The sequence below is a fragment of the Leopardus geoffroyi genome, chromosome C1 (assembly GCF_018350155.1).
Source record: "Leopardus geoffroyi isolate Oge1 chromosome C1, O.geoffroyi_Oge1_pat1.0, whole genome shotgun sequence".
NCBI classification, from domain to species: Eukaryota; Metazoa; Chordata; class Mammalia; order Carnivora; family Felidae; genus Leopardus; species Leopardus geoffroyi.
In genome coordinates this window covers 8,129,033-8,150,924 of record NC_059328.1, presented here as the reverse complement: position 1 = coordinate 8,150,924, position 21,892 = coordinate 8,129,033, and the positions used below count along the sequence as shown (strand labels likewise).

The 21,892-nt window shown below is 49.2% G+C and overlaps 2 protein-coding genes across 3 annotated transcripts in view; one reads left to right on the top strand and one right to left on the bottom strand.

The window, feature by feature from the left end:
- MTOR (mechanistic target of rapamycin kinase) overlaps positions 1 to 21,892 on the top strand; it is a 134,569-nt gene that overhangs the window by 51,191 nt on the left and 61,486 nt on the right. For both annotated transcript variants that reach the window (XM_045475601.1, XM_045475603.1), the window contains exons 26-28: positions 4,299 to 4,441; positions 7,269 to 7,431; positions 7,538 to 7,683. In XM_045475601.1, coding sequence (XP_045331557.1) covers positions 4,299 to 4,441; positions 7,269 to 7,431; positions 7,538 to 7,683 — 452 coding nt within the window. The remainder of the gene's footprint in view (positions 1 to 4,298; positions 4,442 to 7,268; positions 7,432 to 7,537; positions 7,684 to 21,892) is intronic.
- ANGPTL7 (angiopoietin like 7) lies at positions 14,969 to 21,105 on the bottom strand. The gene is made up of 5 exons (XM_045475610.1): positions 20,454 to 21,105; positions 17,951 to 18,051; positions 17,180 to 17,374; positions 16,328 to 16,526; positions 14,969 to 16,113 (listed from the first exon to the last, which is right to left on the bottom strand). Exons 1-5 carry the CDS (start codon positions 20,821 to 20,823, stop codon positions 15,944 to 15,946), a joined length of 1,035 nt encoding a protein of 344 aa, XP_045331566.1. The 5' UTR covers positions 20,824 to 21,105; the 3' UTR covers positions 14,969 to 15,943.

Here is a 21,892-nt window from a genome sequence, read left to right as displayed (position 1 = left end):
GTTTGGACTTCACCATCGTAGGAGTCTTCCTTCATTAGCAGTTGCCCCACAGCAGCTGCCCTTCAAGTGTGGCATGGACCGAGATAAAGAACTGGGCAGGATTGGGTCCCAGCTGCCCTGTTCTCTGCTTTTGGCCCAGCCCGTAACGATTTGAACACGTGTGTGTGTGTGTGTGTGTGTGTGTGTGTGTGTGTGTGTATGTGTGTGTTGACACACAGCTTGGGACCACTGAGGCCTATCACTGACTGTTGAGCCAGGCTTCTGCACCCGCACAGCCAGCTATAAAGTGACCCCTGCTGAGAAACGTTGGATGATCCGAGAGGGAGGTGGTGAAAGACCCCTGGGGCAGGCGTGACGCCGCTGTCCCTCTGTGGAGTGTGTCCTGCTAGCCCGAGACTCCAGGAGAAGGAAAAGGTCACCCGGCACCCGGCACTCCCGGGCGGTTGTCGAGGCCACCCTGCTGACACCTCACACTTCAGGGAGGGGCCGGGCAAAGAGGCCAGATGCACATTTCCACCCAGATGTGTTTTCAGCCCGCCTGGGTTCAGAATGTCCTTCCAAGCAGGCAGCTATCCACCTTCTCTTAGAGCTTTGTTCGGGCTATTTTAGGAAATTCCCCAGTAGTCTAGTTTGCTTCCAGGAAGGCTTGCTTTCTACCCAGGACTTGGAGAAAAAAGCGTCCCCCTTGCCAAACAGAAGGAAGAAAGAGCCTCTAGTTTATCTCACCTGAGAGAACAGAGCCAGTCCAGAAGTCCTCAGCAGGATCTCCGGCGCGGACTCTCAGACCCATTTGTGCTTCCCCTTACTCGCGTGCTGAGCGCTCGGGGTCAGCGCGGCCCCCGCTTTTAGCCGCTTTCAGAGCGACAGTGTGCCACCTCGGCCATCTTTCTACTGGCTGTGCTAATAGAGGAGTTACACGGGACCAGAGACAGAAAAACCATTCGTATATGCCTCTAGGATGCCCGCCAGGATTTTCAGCAGCTTTACTGTCATAGGAGAGGCTGTCTGAGCTTACGTTCTAAATGAATGAGCTGATGTCCCGTCAACATGCGCCAGCGTCACCGGCTGAGGCAGTCCACGGCGGGTGGCGGCAGAGGGACGGTGGCAGGTGTCAACAGTTACTAAAGAACCCAGAGAAGCAAGAGTGGGTTATGTTTTCAATGAAAGGCCCATATGGGGGACTTGGCCTGTCTGCTAGATTGCGCAGTTGTCCGTGAAGCTAAGCTTTCCAAGCACTCAGTTGCTACCATTTCTCAAACGCTAACCAGAATGATAGCAGTAATAACTACCGACATTTGTTGAGTGCTTTCAACGTGTCAGGCACTGGTGCGAGCACTTTATGTACATTGACTCATTTAACCTTCACCCTATGAGTTAGGTGCTGTCATTACTGTCACCACCGTACAGACATGGATGTTGAGGCCCTGAAAGGTTAAGTAATTTATCCAACGTCAGCTGGTAGTGGTGGAGCCAGGATTTGACCTGAGTGTCGTGACTACAGAGTCAAGTCTCTTAACCACCGTGCTGAATCACCTCCGCCTTACCCAGGCTCGAGTTCACGTCATTGGAGGGAAAAGACATTCGTGATCCTCCCTTTTGTATGTCCAGCTTTTAAAATGCCATGCACCGAAGGGGCGCCTGGATGGCTCAGTGGGTGAAGCATCCAACTTGGGCTCGGGTCATGATCTCACAGTTTGTGGGTTCGAGCCCCACATCGGGCTCTCTGCTGCCAGCACAGATCCTCTGTCTCCTTCCCTCTTCCCCTCCATCCCCTGTCAAAAATAAATAAACATTAAAAAAAAAAAAATTTTGAAGGGGGAGGGTGCCTGAATGGCTCAGTCAGTTCAGCATCTGACTTCAGCTTAAGTCATGATCTTGTGATTCATGAGTTCAAGCCCCGCCTCGGGCTCAGAGTCTGGGGCCTGCTTTGGATTCTGTGTCTCCCTGTCTTTCTCTGCCCCTCCCCTGTTCGTACTCTGTCTCTCTCTAAAAAATAAATAAAAACATTTAAAAAATTTTTGGAGGGGAGGCACCTGGGTGGCTCAGTTGGTTGGGTGTCCAACTTCAGCTCAGGTCATGATCTTGCAGTTCATGAGCTCGAGCCCCATACCAGGCTCTGTGCTGACAGCTCGGAGCCTGGAGCCTGCTTCGGATTTTGTGTCTCCGCCTCTCTCTGCCCCTCCTTCGCTCCTACTTTGTCTTTCTCTCTCTCTCTCTCTCTCTCAAAAAAAATAAATACACATTAAAAAAATTGTTTTTAAATGCCACGCACTGCAGAGCAGCTGTCCAGAGATCTTTTGTGTAGGGAGGAAGCCACAGCCTCTGGATAGAAAAGAACTTGATGCTCCCATTTTGTTCAATAGAACAAGGTCTAAAAGTCAAGTAAGTAGTGTCAGTCTTCTTCCGGGCTCAGGGTTCTCATTGTACGATCATTGAGAATCATGCACGTAGTTTTTCAGTTTGTCTCGTAACATCTCTCTTTTAGTTTCTGACATAAAATAATAGTTTATATGATGTCACCCACTGATAACTCATCAGAAGCCACTGCAGGTCTCCAGGTGACCCCAGGGAAGTGAGAGGTTGAGTTGTTGATGGTTAGGTGGTGTAGCACATGGGGATGTCTTTCATTCCCTGGACAATTTCTCCTGAGAACCTCTGCTCTAGTTTACTCAGTTTCCCTAGTTTAGGGAAGATCCATGTGTCTGTTCTGCCAGAAAATCTTTTTTTCTTTTTTTTTTATTAAATTTTTTTAATGTGTTTTTTTTTTAATTTTTAGTGTTTATTTATTTTTGAGAGAGACAGAGACAGAGTGCGAACAGGGGAGGGGCAGAGGAAGAGGAAGACACAGAATCCGAAGCAGGCTCCAGGCTCTGAGCTGTCAGCCCAGAGCCCGACGCGGGGCTCGAACTCCCGAGCCATGAGATGATGACCTGAGCCGAAGTCAGATGCTCAACCGACTGAGCCACCCAGGTGCCCCTGGAAAATCTTCTAAGAATATATTTTAGGGGTGCCTGGGTGGCTCAGTCATTTAAGTGTCCAGCTCTTGACTTGGGCTCAGGTCATGATTTTGAGATTTGTGGGATCAAGCCCCATGTTAGGCTGCACACTGATGGCGTGGAGCCTGCTTGGGATGTCTCTTTCCCTCTCTCTCTCTCTGCCCCTCCCCAGCTTGCACTCTCTCTCTCTCTCTTTCTCTCTCTCTCTCAAAAAAATAACAAAATTTTTTTTAAGGGTATGTTGTAAAAATTGGGCTAGGCCAGTTTAAAGAAATGTCATTTTGATAATAATAGCAATCATTTTTTGCTCTTCCCTTCCAGCCGGGCACTTTAGGTATTTTATCCCTTGATGCAGAAGACTGAGGCTTAGATGCAACACAAGTAATTTGCCCAGAGTGCTACACCTGCCGAGTGGCGGATCCAGGATTCCCACTGGTGTGCCTGACTTCACAGTTACAGGTGCTCACAGGAGCGCTAACTTTGTGCCAAGCACTGGTATAAATCTCTTACACATATTCAACCTAATTAATCCTTAAAACACCCTATGAGGTGGGACCTGTTGCCCTCATTTTACAAGTGAGGAAACAGGCACAGAGAAATAACTTGCCCGAGGTCAGACAGCCAGTGAGTTAGATAACAGCCGTTTGAGCTCAAGCTGCCGAGCTCCAGAGGCTGGACCTTCCCGCCCCGCTCCCTGAGCTTCCCCTGGTCATAACCCTTCGTGCCTGGAATGTTCAGAGTCTTGAGGAAAGTTGGAGGGAATAGATCAGAAGGTAAAAATTGGATCTGTTCCATTCCTTCTGTCCCATTCCACCACAGTGCCGTGCGCTCTGGGCTCAGGCTCGCCCGATTGTAACGTAGTTCACGGTAGCGTGAACCTGAGCGTTTTCCTTCTCCCTGTGTGACCCTCTGCTGTCAGGTGGGCCAGTGTCCTCATGCAGAGGGCCCAGGGCCCATCACACACTGCAGGGGCCGTTAGGCTTTGTTGAACGCACCCTGCGTGTGACGGCCCCATCCATCATGGGTCTGTAGAGCTGTTGGCTTTGCTGATAGAGGTAGGGTCCGGCACAAATGAGTTGTAAAACAGTCTTTTTCTTTATCATGCTATATTCCAAAGGTTGCCGCTTTTGTTTCATGGCTGCTAATTAGATGTTACTCTTTTGTATTTGCGCTCTGAGGGAATTTGGTCACGGGAGGTAACGACTTCATAAATCGAAGACAGAATAATCATTAAATAGATGAGGGCTCTTCACAACTGGCCCTTGAAGCTGATGGTTTTCCATTGTCGCCTGGGGATCACAGGCCTGGGGAGCTGCCAGAAGGGTCTCCAAAGATGACTGGCTAGAATGGCTGAGGCGGCTGAGTCTGGAGCTCCTGAAGGACTCGTCTTCACCTTCCCTGCGCTCGTGCTGGGCCCTGGCTCAGGCCTACAACCCGATGGCCAGGTATGTCGTGGCCGGCCGCCCTCCTCCCCCGCTTCAGTGTGGGATCAAGAGACTCAGCACAGAGAAAACCATATATAAGTTCCTTTTTATCAGCGGTAGCAGTAAAAGGGGCTAGTATTTTTAATTTTGCCAACTCGTGGTGGAAAAAAATAAAAAGGCAAATTGAACAAGCTCATGTCACAGGAAAAGCACCCATCTTAACCTTGCTGAGATTTAGGTCCAGAATTTTAATTACAACATCCTTTACAACTCTGAAAACAACGATGTAACGGTTTACTCTAACTGCTTTCCGATAATAATGATACTCTAATTCTTTACTGCTGCATTACACATAACCCCAGAACTTACTGGTCTTAAACGATGACAGTCATTCGTTTTGCTCATGAATCTGCAGTTTGGACGTGACCTGTGGGGACAGCTCGTCTCTGCTTCAGTGTCAGTGGGGCTGTTTGTCCGGGGGTCAGAGGACCCACTTTCAAGGTGGCTCATCCACACGTCTGGCACGTTGGGGCTTTTTTTTTTTTTTCTTTTTTTTTTAATGTTTATTTTATTTTATTTTATTTTATTTTTTTTCAACGTTTGTTTTATTTTTGGGACAGAGAGAGACAGAGCATGAATGGGGGAGGGGCAGAGAGAGAGGGAGACACAGAATCGGAAACAGGCTCCAGGCTCTGAGCCATCAGCCCAGAGCCCGACGCGGGGCTCGAACTCATGGACCGCGAGATCGTGACCTGGCTGAAGTCGGACGCTTAACCGACTGCGCCACCCAGGCGCCCCTTAATGTTTATTTTTGAGAGAGAGAGAGAGATAGAGCATGAGTTGGGAAGGAGCAGAGAGAGGGGGAGAAACAGAGACCGAAGCAGGCTCCAGGCCCGAGCTGTCAGCAAAGAGCCCGATGTGGGGCTCGAACCCACGAACCGTGAGATCATGACCTGAGCCCAAGTCGGACACTTAATCGATTGAGCCCCCTAGGCGCCCCGTTGGAGCTTTTGAGTGGGAACTGCTCTGGCTAGGAGCCTTGGTTCCTCTCCGTGTGGCTCATTCTGTGGGGATCATTCACAGAATACTGGCGGGTTCAAGACTGAATGTCCCCAAGGGAACAAGGCAGAAGTGTATGATATTTGTATGACGTGGCCTTGGAAGTCACACAGTGTCACTTCTGCCACACTCTGTAGTTCAAGGCAGTCACAGAAGCCCACTCACATTCAAGGGGAGGAGATTATGCTGTCCATCGACAGGAGAGTAGGAAGATTCTAGGAGAACATGTGGAAGAAGAGAGACTGTGGCATCCATCTTTGAGAAATAGAATTTGCCATAAAAAAATACTGCTTTAAATAATAAGTCTCAGCCATTGAAGATTTGGTTTATAAAAAGTTTCACTGCATGTAAAAGATTTACAGTATAATGTAAACAAACGAAATGGAATACAAGATGGTGTGTGTGATTTCAGCTATTAAAACCACTTGTACAGAGGGAAGAGATTAGAAAGTAATACAGCAGTGATTAAGTAGGAAGGCCTAAGGAGTATTTTTTTTAATGTTTTTCTGTTTTCCAGATTTTTCTATGACGGATAATTATTTATAATGGGGCATAAAATGCTATTTTTTATGCTTTAAAAATAGTTCCTAGGATTTCCCTGGTCGCACAGTGTGCAGATTTCACATGCTCAGCTGATGGAGCGTATCCCTCTTCTGCCCCAGGTCATGTTCGAACACAACGTTATCTAAAAGAGGCTTGTGCTAAAATGTGCACGTATGCGTTTATCACTGTAGTGCCAACTGTGTGCATTTGGCCTTGGATGTAGGTCAGAAAGTTTATTTCTTAATTTACACGGGACTTCTTTTGGTCTTCGTGTTATCCTTTGAATTTCACATTTTGTTTTTTCCAGAAGATTCCAAAATTAGATACTTGGTCTGGTTTAACCTTATTTAATGTGTAATAAAAAGCATATGTAGAGGCATGAAATGCTCAACCCATCCATTATAAGCATATCTTATAGTTTCCAAGCCCCTTCCCCCAACATTCACCACAAAAGGGCATGGGATTAAAGTTCAGATGTCGTCGGGCACGGCAAATATGTCTGTTCGTGTGATGCTTTGATGATTTAAAGTAGTCGTAGTAATCTTAGAAATGACACCTCCGGTTCCAGGTCTCCAGTGGTGAGGTTGGCGTAGGGGATCCTTCGGGATTCTATTCGCTAACACTTCTAGTTTCTTAAGTCCTGTTGTGTGTCTGTGACCATTCAGCTAAGGGTTCTGGTCGTGTTTTGAAAAGCAGTCATAGGTGCTGCCTCTGCCGCTTCCGATCGTAGGAATTTGGACATTACCTGAGAAGGATCCCAAGAATCCTTTGGAGATGATCATATTCTGAATCGGCTAATGCCAACTTCTGTGCTGGAAGTCCCCTTTCTGTTCATCCCCCCGCCCACTGAAGAGAAAAAATGCGAACTCTGCTAAGAAACGTGCCTGTGAGACAGGCTATTGCCCCTCGCACCCCCACGCAGCTTGCTGTGCGCACAGCGTCTGTGCCTGCGCTGTAAATACAGGAGTCACTGGCCACGTGTGCTTGCACGAACGGAATTAAAATTAAACAGAACTTAAAATTCCGTTCCTCAGGCACACTTCGCCACGGTTCAGGTACTCAGTGGCCAGTGGCTACCGTATCGGACACATACAGAGCGTTTCCAGCAAGTTCTGATGGACAGCACCTGTCTGTGTCCCAGCAAAGTCAGTGACGCCGGGAGTAGATTGACGGGTGTGACTTGATGGCACCGGGCAGAGGCACGAGAGGCATTGCCAACATCTTTTTCCATTCTCTCCGCCTTCAGGGATCTTTTCAACGCCGCGTTTGTGTCCTGCTGGTCTGAACTGAACGAAGACCAGCAGGATGAACTCATCAGGAGCATCGAGCTGGCCCTCACCTCGCAGGACATCGCCGAAGTCACGCAAACTCTCTTAAACTTGGCTGAATTCATGGAACACAGTGACAAGGTGAGATGCTCCGCTGTTGTCCAGATGGAGCCCGACAGGAGCCAGGTGGGAGGGAGAAGTGGCCCAGCCGCCGCGCTCCTACGCTGCGGGTTCTGTTCTGCCCTAGGGCCCCCTGCCACTGAGAGACGACAACGGCATCGTCCTGCTGGGCGAGAGGGCTGCCAAGTGCCGAGCATATGCCAAAGCACTACACTACAAAGAGCTGGAGTTCCAGAAAGGTCCGACCCCTGCCATCCTAGAGTCTCTCATCAGGTAGGCTCGAAACCCTTTTTAATCGCCGCCTTCATCTGAAACGACCTCTCTCCCCTCCGCCGCCTGGTACCAAATCACCACCGTCACGTGGAGACTTCTGCTCCGTGAAATCGGCCGCCCGGTCCGGCCAGCACGTTTAAATGCGACGTGGTTGCAGACGGCTCTCCCCGCTGTCGGAGCCCTAATTGTCACTTCGTTAACCCTCAGCACATGGGCTCCCGTTGTTTTCCAACCTGGGCCTGCTTGTCCCAGGGAAATCAGTCCAGAAGCGATTCCGGGGCAGTAGCAGCCTAGGAGCGATAGATTTGACACAGGGGTTCCATCGCCCTCTCTGGTGGGAGTAAAATACTGGCTCCACTGCCCCAAGGGCCACTGGGGTTTTGCTGCCCGAGTCTTCCTCCTCTGGGGTTCTGTGAATCGAAGAGGCAGAGTGAAGTCTGAGACTCAGTGATCTTTTCCCTTGGTTTGGTCATGCGTTCTCCTCTCGTAAGATGGTTTTGAGTCTTCTGGGCATGGACAAAAATAGGTTGTTTAATAAATTTTCTGCTGTTACAAAATTAGAAGCAGCCTCAAATGTTAGCTCCAGCTCCCAGAGAACTGTTCGCTTCCCCTAATGATTATCAGAGAATATTAACTCTGGGATCTAATTATCTTCATGTAAATGCTAACACGGTTGATTATTTCACTACAGATAGTTTAGGGGAAAATCACCCAGCTAATAAGTACCTCCTTTGTGGCTGAAACAGTCTGCTGTGTGTGGTGCTTCCTTCATTTGAGAGAATAATCAAATAGCCAGCTTCCCTGCCAGGCCTGCTTTTGAGTCAATGCTGAGTATTCCTTTAAACACCTTAAAAAGTGACCAAAAGGCGAGAGAGTCCTGTTTTTGTCCAAGTGAAGTGAACTTGGAGAGACCATTGATTTCTACGATATCACATACCAACAGATATAAACATGCCATCCTCTGGGGTCGGCTTCCATTTCAGATTAGGTCCAGCAGATGTGAAAACCTGCATTTCTTCCCCCCCCACCCCACCCCCCCCCAGCTTTGGTGATGCTGTCTTCCTTGATAACTGATAGAAAATCTGGCAACTGAATATAATAACCTCAGTGTCAAAGAACTAGTTTTGCGTGTCAATTTCCTTGCTGAGCTTTCTCTGTTTGATAGCTCTCTGAAACCTCCCTGGTGCCACCCCAGGTCTTTCTCCGTATTTGAAACAATCACAGAAGCATTAGTGTGTATACAGATTTGTAACAGGAAGGTATAGTCACAGGCCTGGAAAAGTGTCCAAGAAAGTCATTTACTTCTTATGCCAGTATAACTGAAAATGAGTCCTCAGAAATCCCTGCAGACTGATCTTGACTTTAAGAACACAGACAAATAGAAACCTGTGCTCCCAGATGAAGCCAGTGCTCTGAGCTCCGGTTTTGTCCCGGCCTGACTGAGCCGAGTTCACGAGTTCACAGTGCTGCCTCCCATCGTCCCATAACGTCACTTTTCTGTTTCCACTGGCCCCTTTTCCCACTGAAAACTGCACTTCCTACACACCGTGGCAATGTTCTGCCATCGTTGTCCCCACAGAAAGTTTTAAGAAACAGGCTTAGGCAAAGGTGCTGTTAGAGAATGTGCGCCCAGCACCACGCCAGTCCTCTAGCTGAGCCTCGTGGAAACCCCTCCCAGGGGTCCCACCGCTGGTGGTTGCGTGTCCCTGAGTTACTGCTTGGGTCCCGTGTTGGAGACACGGCTCCTCAGTGATAGATTGAACTCCCTTCCTCGCCGTGGCTGCCGGGGAGCTCACAGCTCGGGTCCTGGCCCACCTCTAATAGACTCTAACTTGACCTCTAACAGACTACAGACCCTTGACCTCTTTTGTCTGCTGCCCTCTCTCCTCCCAGCTTTATTTTGTCTTTCCTGCTCTTTCCCTTCACTGTTTGTGCCCTTTCTTAAAGGTTATTCTGGTATATGTCTTTGAGTCGACTGCCTTAAATTCTCTTTGAAACAATCAGGTTAACCGTTCACAAAAATGTCTTTGCACAGCTGTTCCTTAGTTTTTGTTTTTGTATTTAAAAGCTGTGTTGTGCTAACAGTACTGTTCTCTTGCTACTGGTCTGACTTCCTACCTCTTGACGTTTCTACTATTTACTCCAGGACAAATTAAATCTCACATGTAATCCTCAAACCAGGCTCACAGTGAGACATTATAAACTACTCCCATCTCCTCAAAGCTTGTATATATCAGTAAATATAATTGCTTCATAAGGGAACAGAGGATTAAATGGTATTGAATTATTTGTAAACATACACACACACCGGCTTTTACTTGGTTAGCCTGTAGCATTAGGTTAAGGTCTAGTGCCTGCTGACTCAGACCATTAGGGCCGCTGTAACAAATTGCCATAGACGGGGGGCTTAAACAAGAAACAGTTTTCACAGTTCTGGAAGCTGGGAAGTCCAAGGTCAGGATGCCAGCACAGTTGGGTTCTGGCGAGCACCCTCTTCCAGGTTGCCCCACGGACGACTTCTCTCTGTGTGCTCAAGTGGCAAAAAGCAGAGAACAAGCTCTTTGGGCTTTTTTTTTTTTTTTTTTAATGTCTATTTTTATTTTGAGAGGAAGAGAGAATGCGTGAGCAGGGGAGAGGCAGAGAGAGAGAGGGAGAGCAAGAATCCCCAACAGGCTCTGTGCTGAAAGCACACAGCCCAGCACAGGGCTTGAACTCACAAACCATGAGATCATGACCTGAGCCAACACCAAGAGTTGGATGCTCAACCGACTGAGCCCCCAGGCTGTTTTTTTATGAGGGCCCTAATCCCGTTTGTGAGGGCTCTACCGTCATGGCCTGATCACCTCCCAAAGACCCTACTTCCCAATCCCATCACACTGAAAGTTAGCCTTCAACACAGGAATTTGGGGAGACATAAACATTCAGTCCACAGCATTCCTCTCCTGGCCCCCAAAATGCATGTCCTTCTTAAGTGCAAAACCCGTCCATTCCATCACAACAGCCCCAAAGTCATCCCATTCCAGGATCAGCTCTAAAGTCTCATCTAAATATCATCTAAATCAGGGATAGACTTGAGAATCTAGGTACAGTTCATCCTGAGGCAAAATTTGTCTCTGGCTGCGAACCTGTGAAAACAAGTTACATGCTTCCAGAATACACTGATGGGGCAGTAACAGGAGAGCCATCCCCATTCCAAGAGACACGGGGAAGAAGGAAAGGGTGACAGGTCCCACGCAAGGCAAACTTCATGAGATCTCCAGAGTAATCGCTTTTGGCTGGATCCTCTGCTCTCCAAGCCCTCTGGGTAATGGTCTGCCTTCTGGACCTGCTGGGCAGAGGTCCTGGCCCCACAGCTCCACCGGCTAGACGGCCCGGTGGTGGCTCTACCCCCACAGCTTTGGGCAGAGTTCACGGGCCTGTTAAAAGCAAGGCAATGGTCCTCCTGTTTGAAAACAAGCAGGCAGCCCTGCTGATCTCTGAATCAACTTCAGGATCATTCTCTTCTTGTTCACAGCCAAATAGCTCCATAGTCCCGTCCTGTAAAATCCAGGAAGTTCAACAGCCTTCCTTCATTCCCTCCTGTCTCTTTGCCCGTCTGTTCAATGTGGTAGTTTTCCTGCTGGAGTAGCTGATTAGGTCCATGCTTCATGACACCCAGTCCCCTGAGCAAAGCCTCACGTGGCCGTACCCTTCGTGCTCTCCCCAAATGCACGCACTCATTTCTCACAGTAGAGATAGGCTGAGAATTTCCCAAATCTTTAAGTCCCGGCTCCTTTTTCGCTGTTGCTTCTCTCCTCTCTCATTTTACTCTAAGCAGTCAGGAAGAACCAAGCCACTCCTCCTCAGTTTGCCTAGAAATCTCCTCAGCTAATACCCAGGGTCATCATTCACAAGTTCTGCCTTCCACCAAACACTACGGCGTTGAGCACAATTTGGGCAAAATTTTTGCCACTTTATAACAAGGATTGCCTTTTCTCTATTCCCCGATAACCCGTCTTCCTTTCCGTCGGAGAACTCGTCAGAATGGCCTTTACCATCATATTTCTGTCACCGTTCTGTTCACAACTAGGCATGTTCTCTAAGAAGACAGAAGCGTTCTCTCTGGTTCTCTTTTTTTTCTTTCTGAGCTTTCACCAGAATTTGCCTTTGAGAGTCCATTCACAGTAGTCTGGACTTTCTCTAGCACGCAGCCCAAAACTCTCCCAGCCTCTGCCCATCACCCTGTTCCAGAGCCACTTCGTCATTTCTAGGTGTTTGGTACAGCAGCACCCCGCATCTTGGTACCAGTTTCCTGTTTCAGTCCATTCGGGCCGCTGTAACAAAATGCCACGGCCCAGGGGGCTTAATCAGCTTTGACTTCTCACGGCTCTGGAGGCTGGGCAGCCCACAATCAGGGAGCAGCACGGTTGGGTACTGGTGGCACCCTCTTCCAGGTTGCCACGTTGCCACCTTCTCACTGTGTCCTCACGTGGCTGAAAGCAGAGCTCAAGCTCTCTGGGGTCTCTTTCATAAGGGCCCTAATTCCATCCGTGAGCCACCCCACCCTCGTGACCTAATCCCCTCCCAAAGGCCCCGCTTCCGAATACATTGGGAATTGACTTCAACGTAGGATTTGGGGGGGCACACACATTCAGTCCACAGGACCTGCTTCTCACCCAAAGTAGAAGGAAGTGTCTGATCCAAGCTGGATGCTTTCATCACTGCCCAACCCCTAGCAAGTAATCCCATTTTTAAAGAATTTTCTGACTGCGATTAGCAGAATTAAGACCAAAAACAGGGGCCGGCACTTCCATGGTGGCTGTGCAGCAGCATACCTCGTGGAGGATGAAACAGAATGTGCTTTACTTTCCGGGATGACACTGAGTTCTCCTTTGGTTCCTGGTGATTCTGTCCTCTTTAGGGCCAGAGACTGTGTTGGCTCCTCTCTGAATTCTTGGTGTCTGTCCTCTGGCTGCACCCGGAGACGTGCTTGGAAAGTGGTGGTTCTGGTCAGAATCCGCACCGTAGGTTAAGTGGCTGGGGGCGTCCTCCAACATTAACATTGTCACGAAAAATTTATACTTCTGTTTACGCAATTGTGTACATGTAAAGTAGGAGTAAGTTTTAGCAACTATAGGTTTGGATTAGGACAGTGTAGATGCTTTGCACCCCAACTTTGTTAAGGAATAATTAATAAATATAATTGTATATATTGAAAATGTACAACATGAAGGCAGGTGCCTGGGTGGTTCAGTCGGTTAAGCTCTTGGTTCCGACTCTTGGTTTTGGCTCAGGTCATGATCTCATGGTTCATGGGATTGAGTCCCGCATCCAGCTCTGTGCTGACAGCATGGAGCCTGCTTGGGATTCTCTTTCTCTGTCTCTCTCTCTCTCCCCCCAAATAAACAAACACTTAAAAATAATAATAATAAAATAAAATGTACAACATGATAACTTGATACACATTATGGAATGCTATTCAAGCTCAAGATCATTAACACATCCATCACCTCCCATCGTTAACTCGTGTGTGTGTGTGTGTGTGTGTGTGTGTGTGAGATAAAGACACTTAAAACCCACTCTCAGCAACTTTAAAATGTGCAACACTGACTATAGTCCCCATGCCGTGCATGAGATCCTTGGAATCTACTCATCTTACAGTGGAAAGTTTGTGCCCTTCAACCTGTCTCCCCATTTCCCCGGCTCTCTGCACCCCCTGGCAACCATGGTTCTGTTCTCTTTCTGTGGAATCAGGTGGTGGTTATGGTTTTTGTTTCATTTTGTTTTGTTTTTTTAGATTCCACATGTAGGGGACACCATATGGTATTTTTCTTTTTCTATCTTATTTCACTTAGCATAATGCCCTCCAGATTCATCCATGTTATCATAAATGGCAGAGTTTCCTTCTTTTATATGGCTGAATGATATTCCTCTGTGTGTGTGTGTGTGTGTGTGTCTTTATCCACTCATCTGTCACCAGACACCTAGGCTGTTTCCATGTCTTGGCCATTGTGAATAATGCTGCAGTGGACATGGGAATACGGACATCTTTTCAAGATACTAATTTCCTTTCCTTTGCATATGTACCCAGAAGTGGAATTTCAGGATCATGTGGTAATTTTATTTTTAAAAATCTCCCCATCTGCATTCCACCAACGATGTACAAGGGTTTCCTATTTTCCACATCCTCATCAACACTTGCTGTCTCTTGCCTTTTTGATAACAGCCATCATACCTGGTATGAAAAGATACCTCATGGGATGGTTTGCATTTCCCTGATGATGAGTGATGTTGAAAACCTTTTCACGTACCTATTGGCCATTCCGCGAATGTCTTCTTTGGGAAAATGTCTATTCAGGACCTTTGCCCTTTTTTTAATTGGGAATATTTACTTTTTTGCTATTAAGTCGTATGATTCCTTTATATATTTTGATATTAACTCCTCACGAGGGGCTATAGATGGCAAATCATTTCTCCCATACTGCAGGTTGTCTTTTCAACGTATTGCTTCTTTGCTGTGCAGAAGCTTTTTAGTTCTAGGCGAGCCCACTTATTGATTTTAGCCTTTGGTGCCTAGAGCTTCAGATGTTTTTTTAGTTGTGGGGTTAGAGGAGATGAGAGAGAGAATTATTAGCTACTTCTGCCAGAGGCGTTTACGCTTTCCTGCTCTTCTCTTAACCCCCTGATCTTTTTATCCTCACTTTCCAGGCAGTATTGTGCCGGCTGCTGGCACCTCAGACTCCCCGCCTGCCTCGGGGAGTTTGTTTGAATGCCTGTCCTGTGGAATGCCCTGCTGCAGCGCACCTCTTCTGTGCTCACTCTGTTCCTTGGAAAATCCCCGCGTTCTTGTTTTTAAGATTAAATAGGCTCCCGGCAGCCCAAGAACTATAGGTACAATAGGGAACACTGAGTAGGAGTAATGGCTCACCTTACACTGACTGGCTCAAGGGAATGGTTCTTTTTGGCAAGGAAAAATGACTTCCTACCACTCAAAATGAAGTTAGCATCTGTTACGGCTGAAGACATGCCCCCTCTCTGTGTTAGTTTGCTCAAGGAGAAAGAAAGTAGGAGTGTTGGTTTGCAAAGTATTTTGAAGCCAGGCGGTGGCATTGGGCTCCGTGGTGATTAGGTGGCTAGATCTGACCTCTCCCCGCGGCTGCTGCCCTTGTCGGCCCCTGCCTTTTCACTTTTTGGCTTCCCTAAAGACTGTAACAAAATCAGTCTCTTTCTCACTGCTCACCCTCTGGTTTTTCCCTTAAGCTCTTTACCTTGCTCTGAATGGTAATGGTGGTAATTTAAAAACCAACACGTTTTAAAAGAATTTATTGTGGAAGGAAAAGGAAACTTCAAATGTTTACAACATCCTACAGTGTTGTATTTTTACAAAGCAAAATGCTTATAAACAGCATGAATCATTAACCATAGTGTCATCTACCTTCATTTTGCAGCCACTTTTATAGGCAAAAGAGGAAGCTCTTTGAGCCCTTTTCTTACAAAGTAAAAAATAAAAACCAATATATCTGTATTGACTGAATATCTTAAGGCAGTTTTGTGCAAGCACCCACGAGGGACTTTCCCCACCTCCTACTGGAACTCCCCAGCCGCCACTAGACCCACTTCTGCCTTTCAGCACACTGCACCCTGATTGACGTTGAGCAGGGAGGAGGCAGAGGCCTGCCGCCAGGCCCGGGACCCTGGAGATCCCTCCTGGGTCAATCCAGTGCCAGCAGAATAATTTTTGTCTTCAAAGAAAAAATGTGTAGACTGAAGGTAATTTCATTGGATTGGATTTAAAACTCGAAACTTCTTTCCCCCACCACTCCTCTCTTTTATGCCTTCCTCCATCACCCAAGGCCTCTCCTTGAAGATCAAAATCACATGATTCTTTTTGGTAAAGGAGTCTATTTTCTCCCCTCACATAACCTAGACCTTCAACTAAATAGATACAGTGATGTCACAATTACTTTTCTTTCACAGAAAAATCAAGTGGAAAGGAGAGGCTTTGAGTGAATATGTCAGGGATCACAGGCACAGACAGCCCACTCGGGCCAGGCCCCTGGGAAGTTGTGTGATGACCCATCGTGTTTAAATAATTCATCCCATTTATGTAACGTCCTTGTCCTCTCAGTTTTATTGTGCTCCCTAGAGACAGACTCTCGTTGGAGATTCTAGGCCATTTTCCGTCCCTACCCTTTCTCCACTCCCTTCCTCCCCTTCCCTGCCCTCACCCAGCCTCCGTTGGCCCCCATTTCCCTGGCCGTGCCCCCCGGCAGGCCTGCACTCAGGGCTGGAAGTCTTCCGGGCGGATTTTCATCTCCACGCGCCTGAGGGAGTAGCTCGAGCCGTGCCAGCCGTACCACGTGATGCCGTCCAGGTGCTTGTTGTGCTCCCCGAGGCGGTAGTAGACCCCGTTGAGGTTGGAGTCTGTGCAGCAGTTGTACCAGTAGCCACCTGGCTCAAGAGAGAGATCGGGGCCGTGAGCCTTGTTCATCCCTGCCCCGGAAACGGCGGACACACGGGACAGGAGGCTTGGCGGAGCTGCCGTTTGAACCGTAGCTCCGCAGTCAGAAGTGCCAAAGCCAGAACGCCGGGCCATGCGGCTCTAAATCCGGCTTTAAATTGCTCCTTCCCTGCTGGGACCAGCCCCCGAGCCCCCGCACCTCACCTTTGCGGAGCTGTGCACACTTGTCCAGGCAGTTGTCGTTGTCCTTGTCCTTGGTGCTGAAGGCCGTGTTGTTGTGGTAGAGGAGGGCGTCGTTCCCCACGTTGCCGCTGTAGTTCCCCAGGAAGAGGCGGTAGCTGTTCAGTTCGTTGCCCAGAGCAAAGCGGCTGTACTCGGCGTGGCGCAGGTTGCCCTCCCAGTCCTGTTGGGGAGCAGGTGGACCTTAGAGAAGCAGCGCGGGGGCTGTGTTTTCCGCCACGCCACCGGCCTTCCCTCTCTCGGCTTGCAGCCACACGTCCGTCTGTCCGTTTGCACGGGGGCCCAGCGAGGCTTTATCACTTGTTTGCCTCTGGCTACCACACTAGGCTTGGGAGTCACAAAACAGGGGTCCCAGAGCAAGGCTTGCTCCTGAGTCGCCATCTGGCCTAGATTAGCCCTCTTTCTGCATTCCTGTCCCTGTCTGTGAGGTGTGGGTGTGTGTCTCTCTGTGTCCCACTCAGAGTCACTGGAGAAGGTAGCGGGGCCTCCATTCCCTTCACGACCGTCACCAGTCAGTGTCGATAAGGTTTGCACATAGAGGAGCTCAAGCCCCAGGCCCGAGTGGGGACTGTAGTGTGTCAGCACAGCTGACTGTTGGATCCCCCCGCTCTGGCCCGAGTCCAGCCTCTTGTGTATCTGCAGCCTCGCTTTTGGGAGCAAATAGGAAAAACTCTCTTCTCAACTGCACTACAGCCTGCAGGAAAACTGCCGTAATAAGCACACAAGCCTGTAGTCAGAAAGAGTGGGAAGGGCGCCCCCAGAGTCGTGCACAGTTGTGTGTGGCACCTGCTCCAGTCCTAGGGGCCTTGTGCTCACCTCCATCTCCACACGCAGCCGGGTTGGCCGTCTGGAGAGCCGGTGGATGTGTTCGTTGCCCAGCCAGAAGTCCCCACGGATGCTGCCAAAGCCCTGCTTGTACTGCTTCCAGTCCCGGAAGAAGGAGACGAGGCCACTCTTTCGTCTCTGGATGGTGGTCCAGCCGCCGCCTGACGTCTCCATGTCACAGAACACCTGTGGCAGAGAGGATGCTCTGCTCAGGGACCCACAGAGGCAGGCAGAGGAGCCCGAGGGCGGGCCTCATCGCCTGCCTCCCATTGCCGCAGGGCCAGTGGATGTGTGTGGGCTCACTACGACTCTACCCCGGTGTCAGCGAGCAGGAGTGGGGTGGTGGCTTGCTAAGGAAGAATTGTCAAAATTGAGGAGGGGGGCAAGCGCACGTGTAGTTGGAAGAGAAGAAATCCATGTGTGCTCTCTACGTGTTCTCTCTTATCTCCTTCCCCCAAGAGTAACTGCTCTGGGTCGTGGTAAGAGATGTCAACAAGTCGGGTGGAGGTTATAGAATTATCTGTGTCGGAAGATTTGGTGTTTGGGCAGTAATGACTTGAAGGGGCAAAAGAGATGCCGGGGGAGGGGTTTCCCCCCCACAAACTGAGTGTGTGTGTGGATAGCTCTCTGGTACTCGGTGTGTCTGATTCTCTGTCTTGAGTTTCCCATTCTCTAGACCATGATTAGTCCTGTTGCCCCCAGCCCTGTGAGGGGGCAGAGGACCGATGGTAGAACCTGGGCCGTGGGCTCTGGTGACCTCACCTCCAGCTCAGGGCTGCCCAGAAAGTCATCGGGAGGAAGCTTGTACACCCCAGAGATGCGGTAGTTCTTCTGGTAGAGGGACGAGCAGTCATAGATGGCGTCTGTAATAGGAGCAAACCGCAGGAGTGAGCATCCAAACCCAGGGGCTCCACGGCAGGTGGGCATTCGTGCTCCGTCTCCATTGAAAGTTTAAAAACTGAGATCTCATTTCTACCATGCAGTTCACACGAGTGTTCATTACCAGGCAGGGTCTGGGTTTTGGAGGGGTGTGGCCATTGGGAGACCAAAAGGAGGTGTCTTTTGGCTTCATTGGTGGTGGGGAAGCCCTCACCTGGATAGCAGCATCAATGGGACCATCAAACAGGTGGTTTCAGGTTAACTCTGAAATAGATCATCCTGCTATGTTCTGTTCTTCTAGGCCACGATCTCTGGGAACATTACAGTGTGTGAGGGCCACATAATAGATGCGCCTGTTTAATAAATTCCACTTCTGGGACCGCTAGCCTCTCTTACCATGTACGTTATGAGCATCTCATAGGGTCTGATTTTGTTGTTTTCTTGGTTTATTTGGGGGTGGGGGTGGTTTTTCAGAGGGAATGGCTATTTCTACCTTTGAGAATGGCTATTTTTATCTAGACTGCCTACTAGGACCCTAATTAAGGGAGATCAATTTAACATCTTCTTCCCCGAACCACCTCCCCGCCCCCCGCTGCTTCGTCTAACACTGCTCATTCCTCAAACGGAAGTGCAAACACCCTGAGGAGCCCATGGAGGCCTCCCCGGCAGCATTATTAAAACAAGCAAACCAGAGCATCGAACAGGCTGGTGTTCACCCTGGGGTTGATTTAAATGCTTCCTTGGCCATTTTGGGGCTACAGCTTTGTGCCAGATTTTGTCTCCAGGTCTCAAATATCAAAGAAACCACCTTTCCTGATGGGATTCAAAGAGCGGGAACTCTTGCTGTCCAGGAGACGCTTCCTGTCCTCTGTCTCTGGGGTTCTTTTCTTGGAGGCCCCTGCGCTGGGCCTTCGAGAAGAGCCCTTCGAGAGACGCTCACTGCCACCAGGAACTGTCCCAGGCAGAGCACATTGAGGGAGGGGGAGATGTGTGCCTTCGCCATCAGCATCCTTCATTTTCTGTTACTGAGGAGAGCATCAACTTACTGCTTTCTCCGATGAGCTACCTGCTTAGAGAGTCTAAAGGTGACCCAGCAGCTGGCAATCGAGAAGAAAACGGAGGAAGGATGTCCTGGGCAAGAAGAGTAGGAGGCCCGGCAGGAGAGCTGCCTTTGACCCCCAAGAAGCTCCCTGCTGGGAGGGGAGAAAACCCCAGTTGGAGGAGTAGGAGGTGGCACAATCAGAGTCCCGCCTGGCCTGCTCTGCCGTGCCAGGCCAAATCGGGACGCGCTTGTCTGGAAAATGTCCCGAGGATACCTTTCTAGACCCACACTGAGGGGCAGGAAGTACATGCTTAGGAAGTGATTTTCACATGGTGGTTTATTGGGTAACGGGCCATTTAAGCTTATTTCACGTTAAAGCTTTTTCTCCGTTTGAACTGAGAGTCATCAGTGACTCACTCTCTTCTATTTCTTGACTTGGTCTATGATGTGACCGAAAGTTTTTATATCAGTAATAAATGACATATCTGTAGGATATTCGCCTGACAAGTAACAATTTCCTGATGATTTCAGAAACCCCAGTTTCTTCTCTCTGAGCAATAAATTCACCTTAGCCGGTCTGAGCCAACCTAACTAGAAACCAGAAGTTATTTTAGGAAAGAAAGCATTGGATGTATCTTACGTGGGGGGCTTCCAAAAATCCAGATTTCAGCATCGCATTTTCTTATTTGCTGTAATGGGAGAATTTTATTTGAGATCCTGGGGGAAAATAGAAATCTCACAAGTGAGGAACCTCGAGCCTCTCCTTCCTGACCCAAAGGAATTCTTCTTCTGGCTCTAGGCAGCATCTATACCTAATTCTGACCCAGTGGGCAGAGTCAGGTTTGCAGAGACAGGACACAAAAACCCATTAATGCCCATTCCATTAAATCTTAGGGACACAGGAGAACTGTTTTTGGCAAAACTTGGTTCCTACAACGATAGACGTTACAGTTTTGGTGCTCAATCCTGCTTCCTTAGGACTGTGGGTACAGCCTGTCGGCTCTGGGTGAGGAAGCGAACCCATCAGGGAGACTTAAACTCTGTTTCTGAGGCTTGCAATGTGACTCTGGGCAAACCACGTCGTCCCTGTGCGCTCCGGGATGGGGATTCATACCTTCCTTATGCTGAATCATGGTGTGAGTAAAGAGACTGTGCAGACATTGGGGAAATTGACAGAAATTTACAGAACATTAGAGCCAGTGGCACGTACCCAGGAAAATACACCCCCAAAGAACCCCCAGTCATCATTCTGATGGCCAAGCCATCTAGAAACGATGCCACACAGAGACGCTCCAGTGTTTGAACGAGAAGGTGGCAAGTAGCGTGAGGACACGTTCTCCTTACCTGCCGAGGTCTGGGTGACAGTCTGTGCTGCCTGTAGCTGCATAATGTCAATCTGGTTGTTCATTTCCGAGTACTTGCTCTCCGCGTCTGTGAGCCGTGACTCCATGCGCTTGGTGCTGCTCTCCAGCTCCATCACCTGCATGACCACGCTGACCCAGTCCCTCTCCTGCTTCTCGCTCAGTTCGCTCAGCAGACTGCTCAGATTGGCAATCTGGGCCCTGAGCTCCTTCGCCTCCTCACAGCAGGCGGCCGCCTTGAGTTGCGCAGGTGTCTTGCGCTTCGGGGGCTTCTGTGGCCACGCTGGGTGGCTGACAAAGGCTGTGATGAAAATGCAGAGCCAGGTCATAGCTGAGAGAGTCTTTTTCAGCATCTTTCGCGGGCCTGGGTGGGGAAGGATCTTCCTTTGGGGGATCTGGATATGCCCGGCTGAGGTCTGCAAAGCTGCAGCAAATTACAACTGTGCACTTTCACTCCGGATGGGCTCACCACCCTGTTGCTTTCTGTCCTCCCTTGCTCTTTCTTAGCCTTTCTCAAAGCTTGGGTTTAAAAGTGCAGCCTAACTGGGTTCCCTGTACCTTTCTTCCCAAGCCTGAACGCTCTACAAACTCAGCATCTTAAATATTGTTTGCTGCCTGCACCTCCACCCCCACTGTGGCCGTGCATGGTGCCTTAGCCCCTCCCAGCTCATCTGGGAGGGTCAGGTGCCTGTTGGGTGAAGTCAGCGTAAACTTAGGCCAGAGGGGAGGAGGGACACAGGGGCGAGTCCTTCTTTCCTTGCCTGCACAGTCTCTGGGCTGAGACAAGAGGACTATGAATTTGTGTGTTTCCAATTTCGCCCGGTAGATTATGCCCCTGCCAGCCACTGGCTCAGCTCTATCAGCGAGCAGGGCAGGGTCGGAAGAATTTCCAAATTCCGTTCTAAAGGTTACATAACCGTGGGGTGAGCGTAAGGTAGGCAAAGAGAATTGGGAATACGACTCCCGCTCACCCAGGGAGGCCTGTTAATGTAATCCATGCTGTTTATATGAGGATCTGGTGTATTTTGGCATCCTGCTGAGTGTGCTCTTAACAAGGCTGGTTATTCCTTTCTCTGATCATCACTCAGAGAATGATGTTTTACAAAACCCTCGTTCTGCCTAGATCTAACACTGTCACGGTGGAAAATCTCCAACTTAGAAGAGCTCTAGAAATAGAAAGAGTAAGCAACTTAGGAAGCGAAAAAAGGCTTTGTGGTTTGTATCCACAGGATTTGCTCAGTCATCTTTCTTCTTACGTACTTCCTTCTTCCACAAGTGGGCCCGTATTGGCTCCTCGCACGTGGCATTTGACAAGGAGGTGTCGGAGAGGACGGCAGGGACAAAAACTCAGGAGTGCCTGACACGGTCCTGGCACGGTCATGCCGATGTACTTCCGTCGGTCTGTAGGCACAACGGAGAACA

Bases quoted from the DNA above. Each gene is read 5' to 3' on its own strand.
- ANGPTL7 (XM_045475610.1), bottom strand. From the start codon at position 20,823: ATGCTGAAAAAGACTCTCTCAGCTATGACCTGGCTCTGCATTTTCATC. The intron at 17,375-17,950 runs GTGAGGTCACCA...TCTCTGCCACAG, and splicing joins TGGGCAGCCCTGAGCTGGAG to GTGTTCTGTGACATGGAGAC. The intron at 16,527-17,179 runs GTGAGCACAAGG...GCTCCCCAACAG, and splicing joins GGCTGCGTGTGGAGATGGAG to GACTGGGAGGGCAACCTGCG.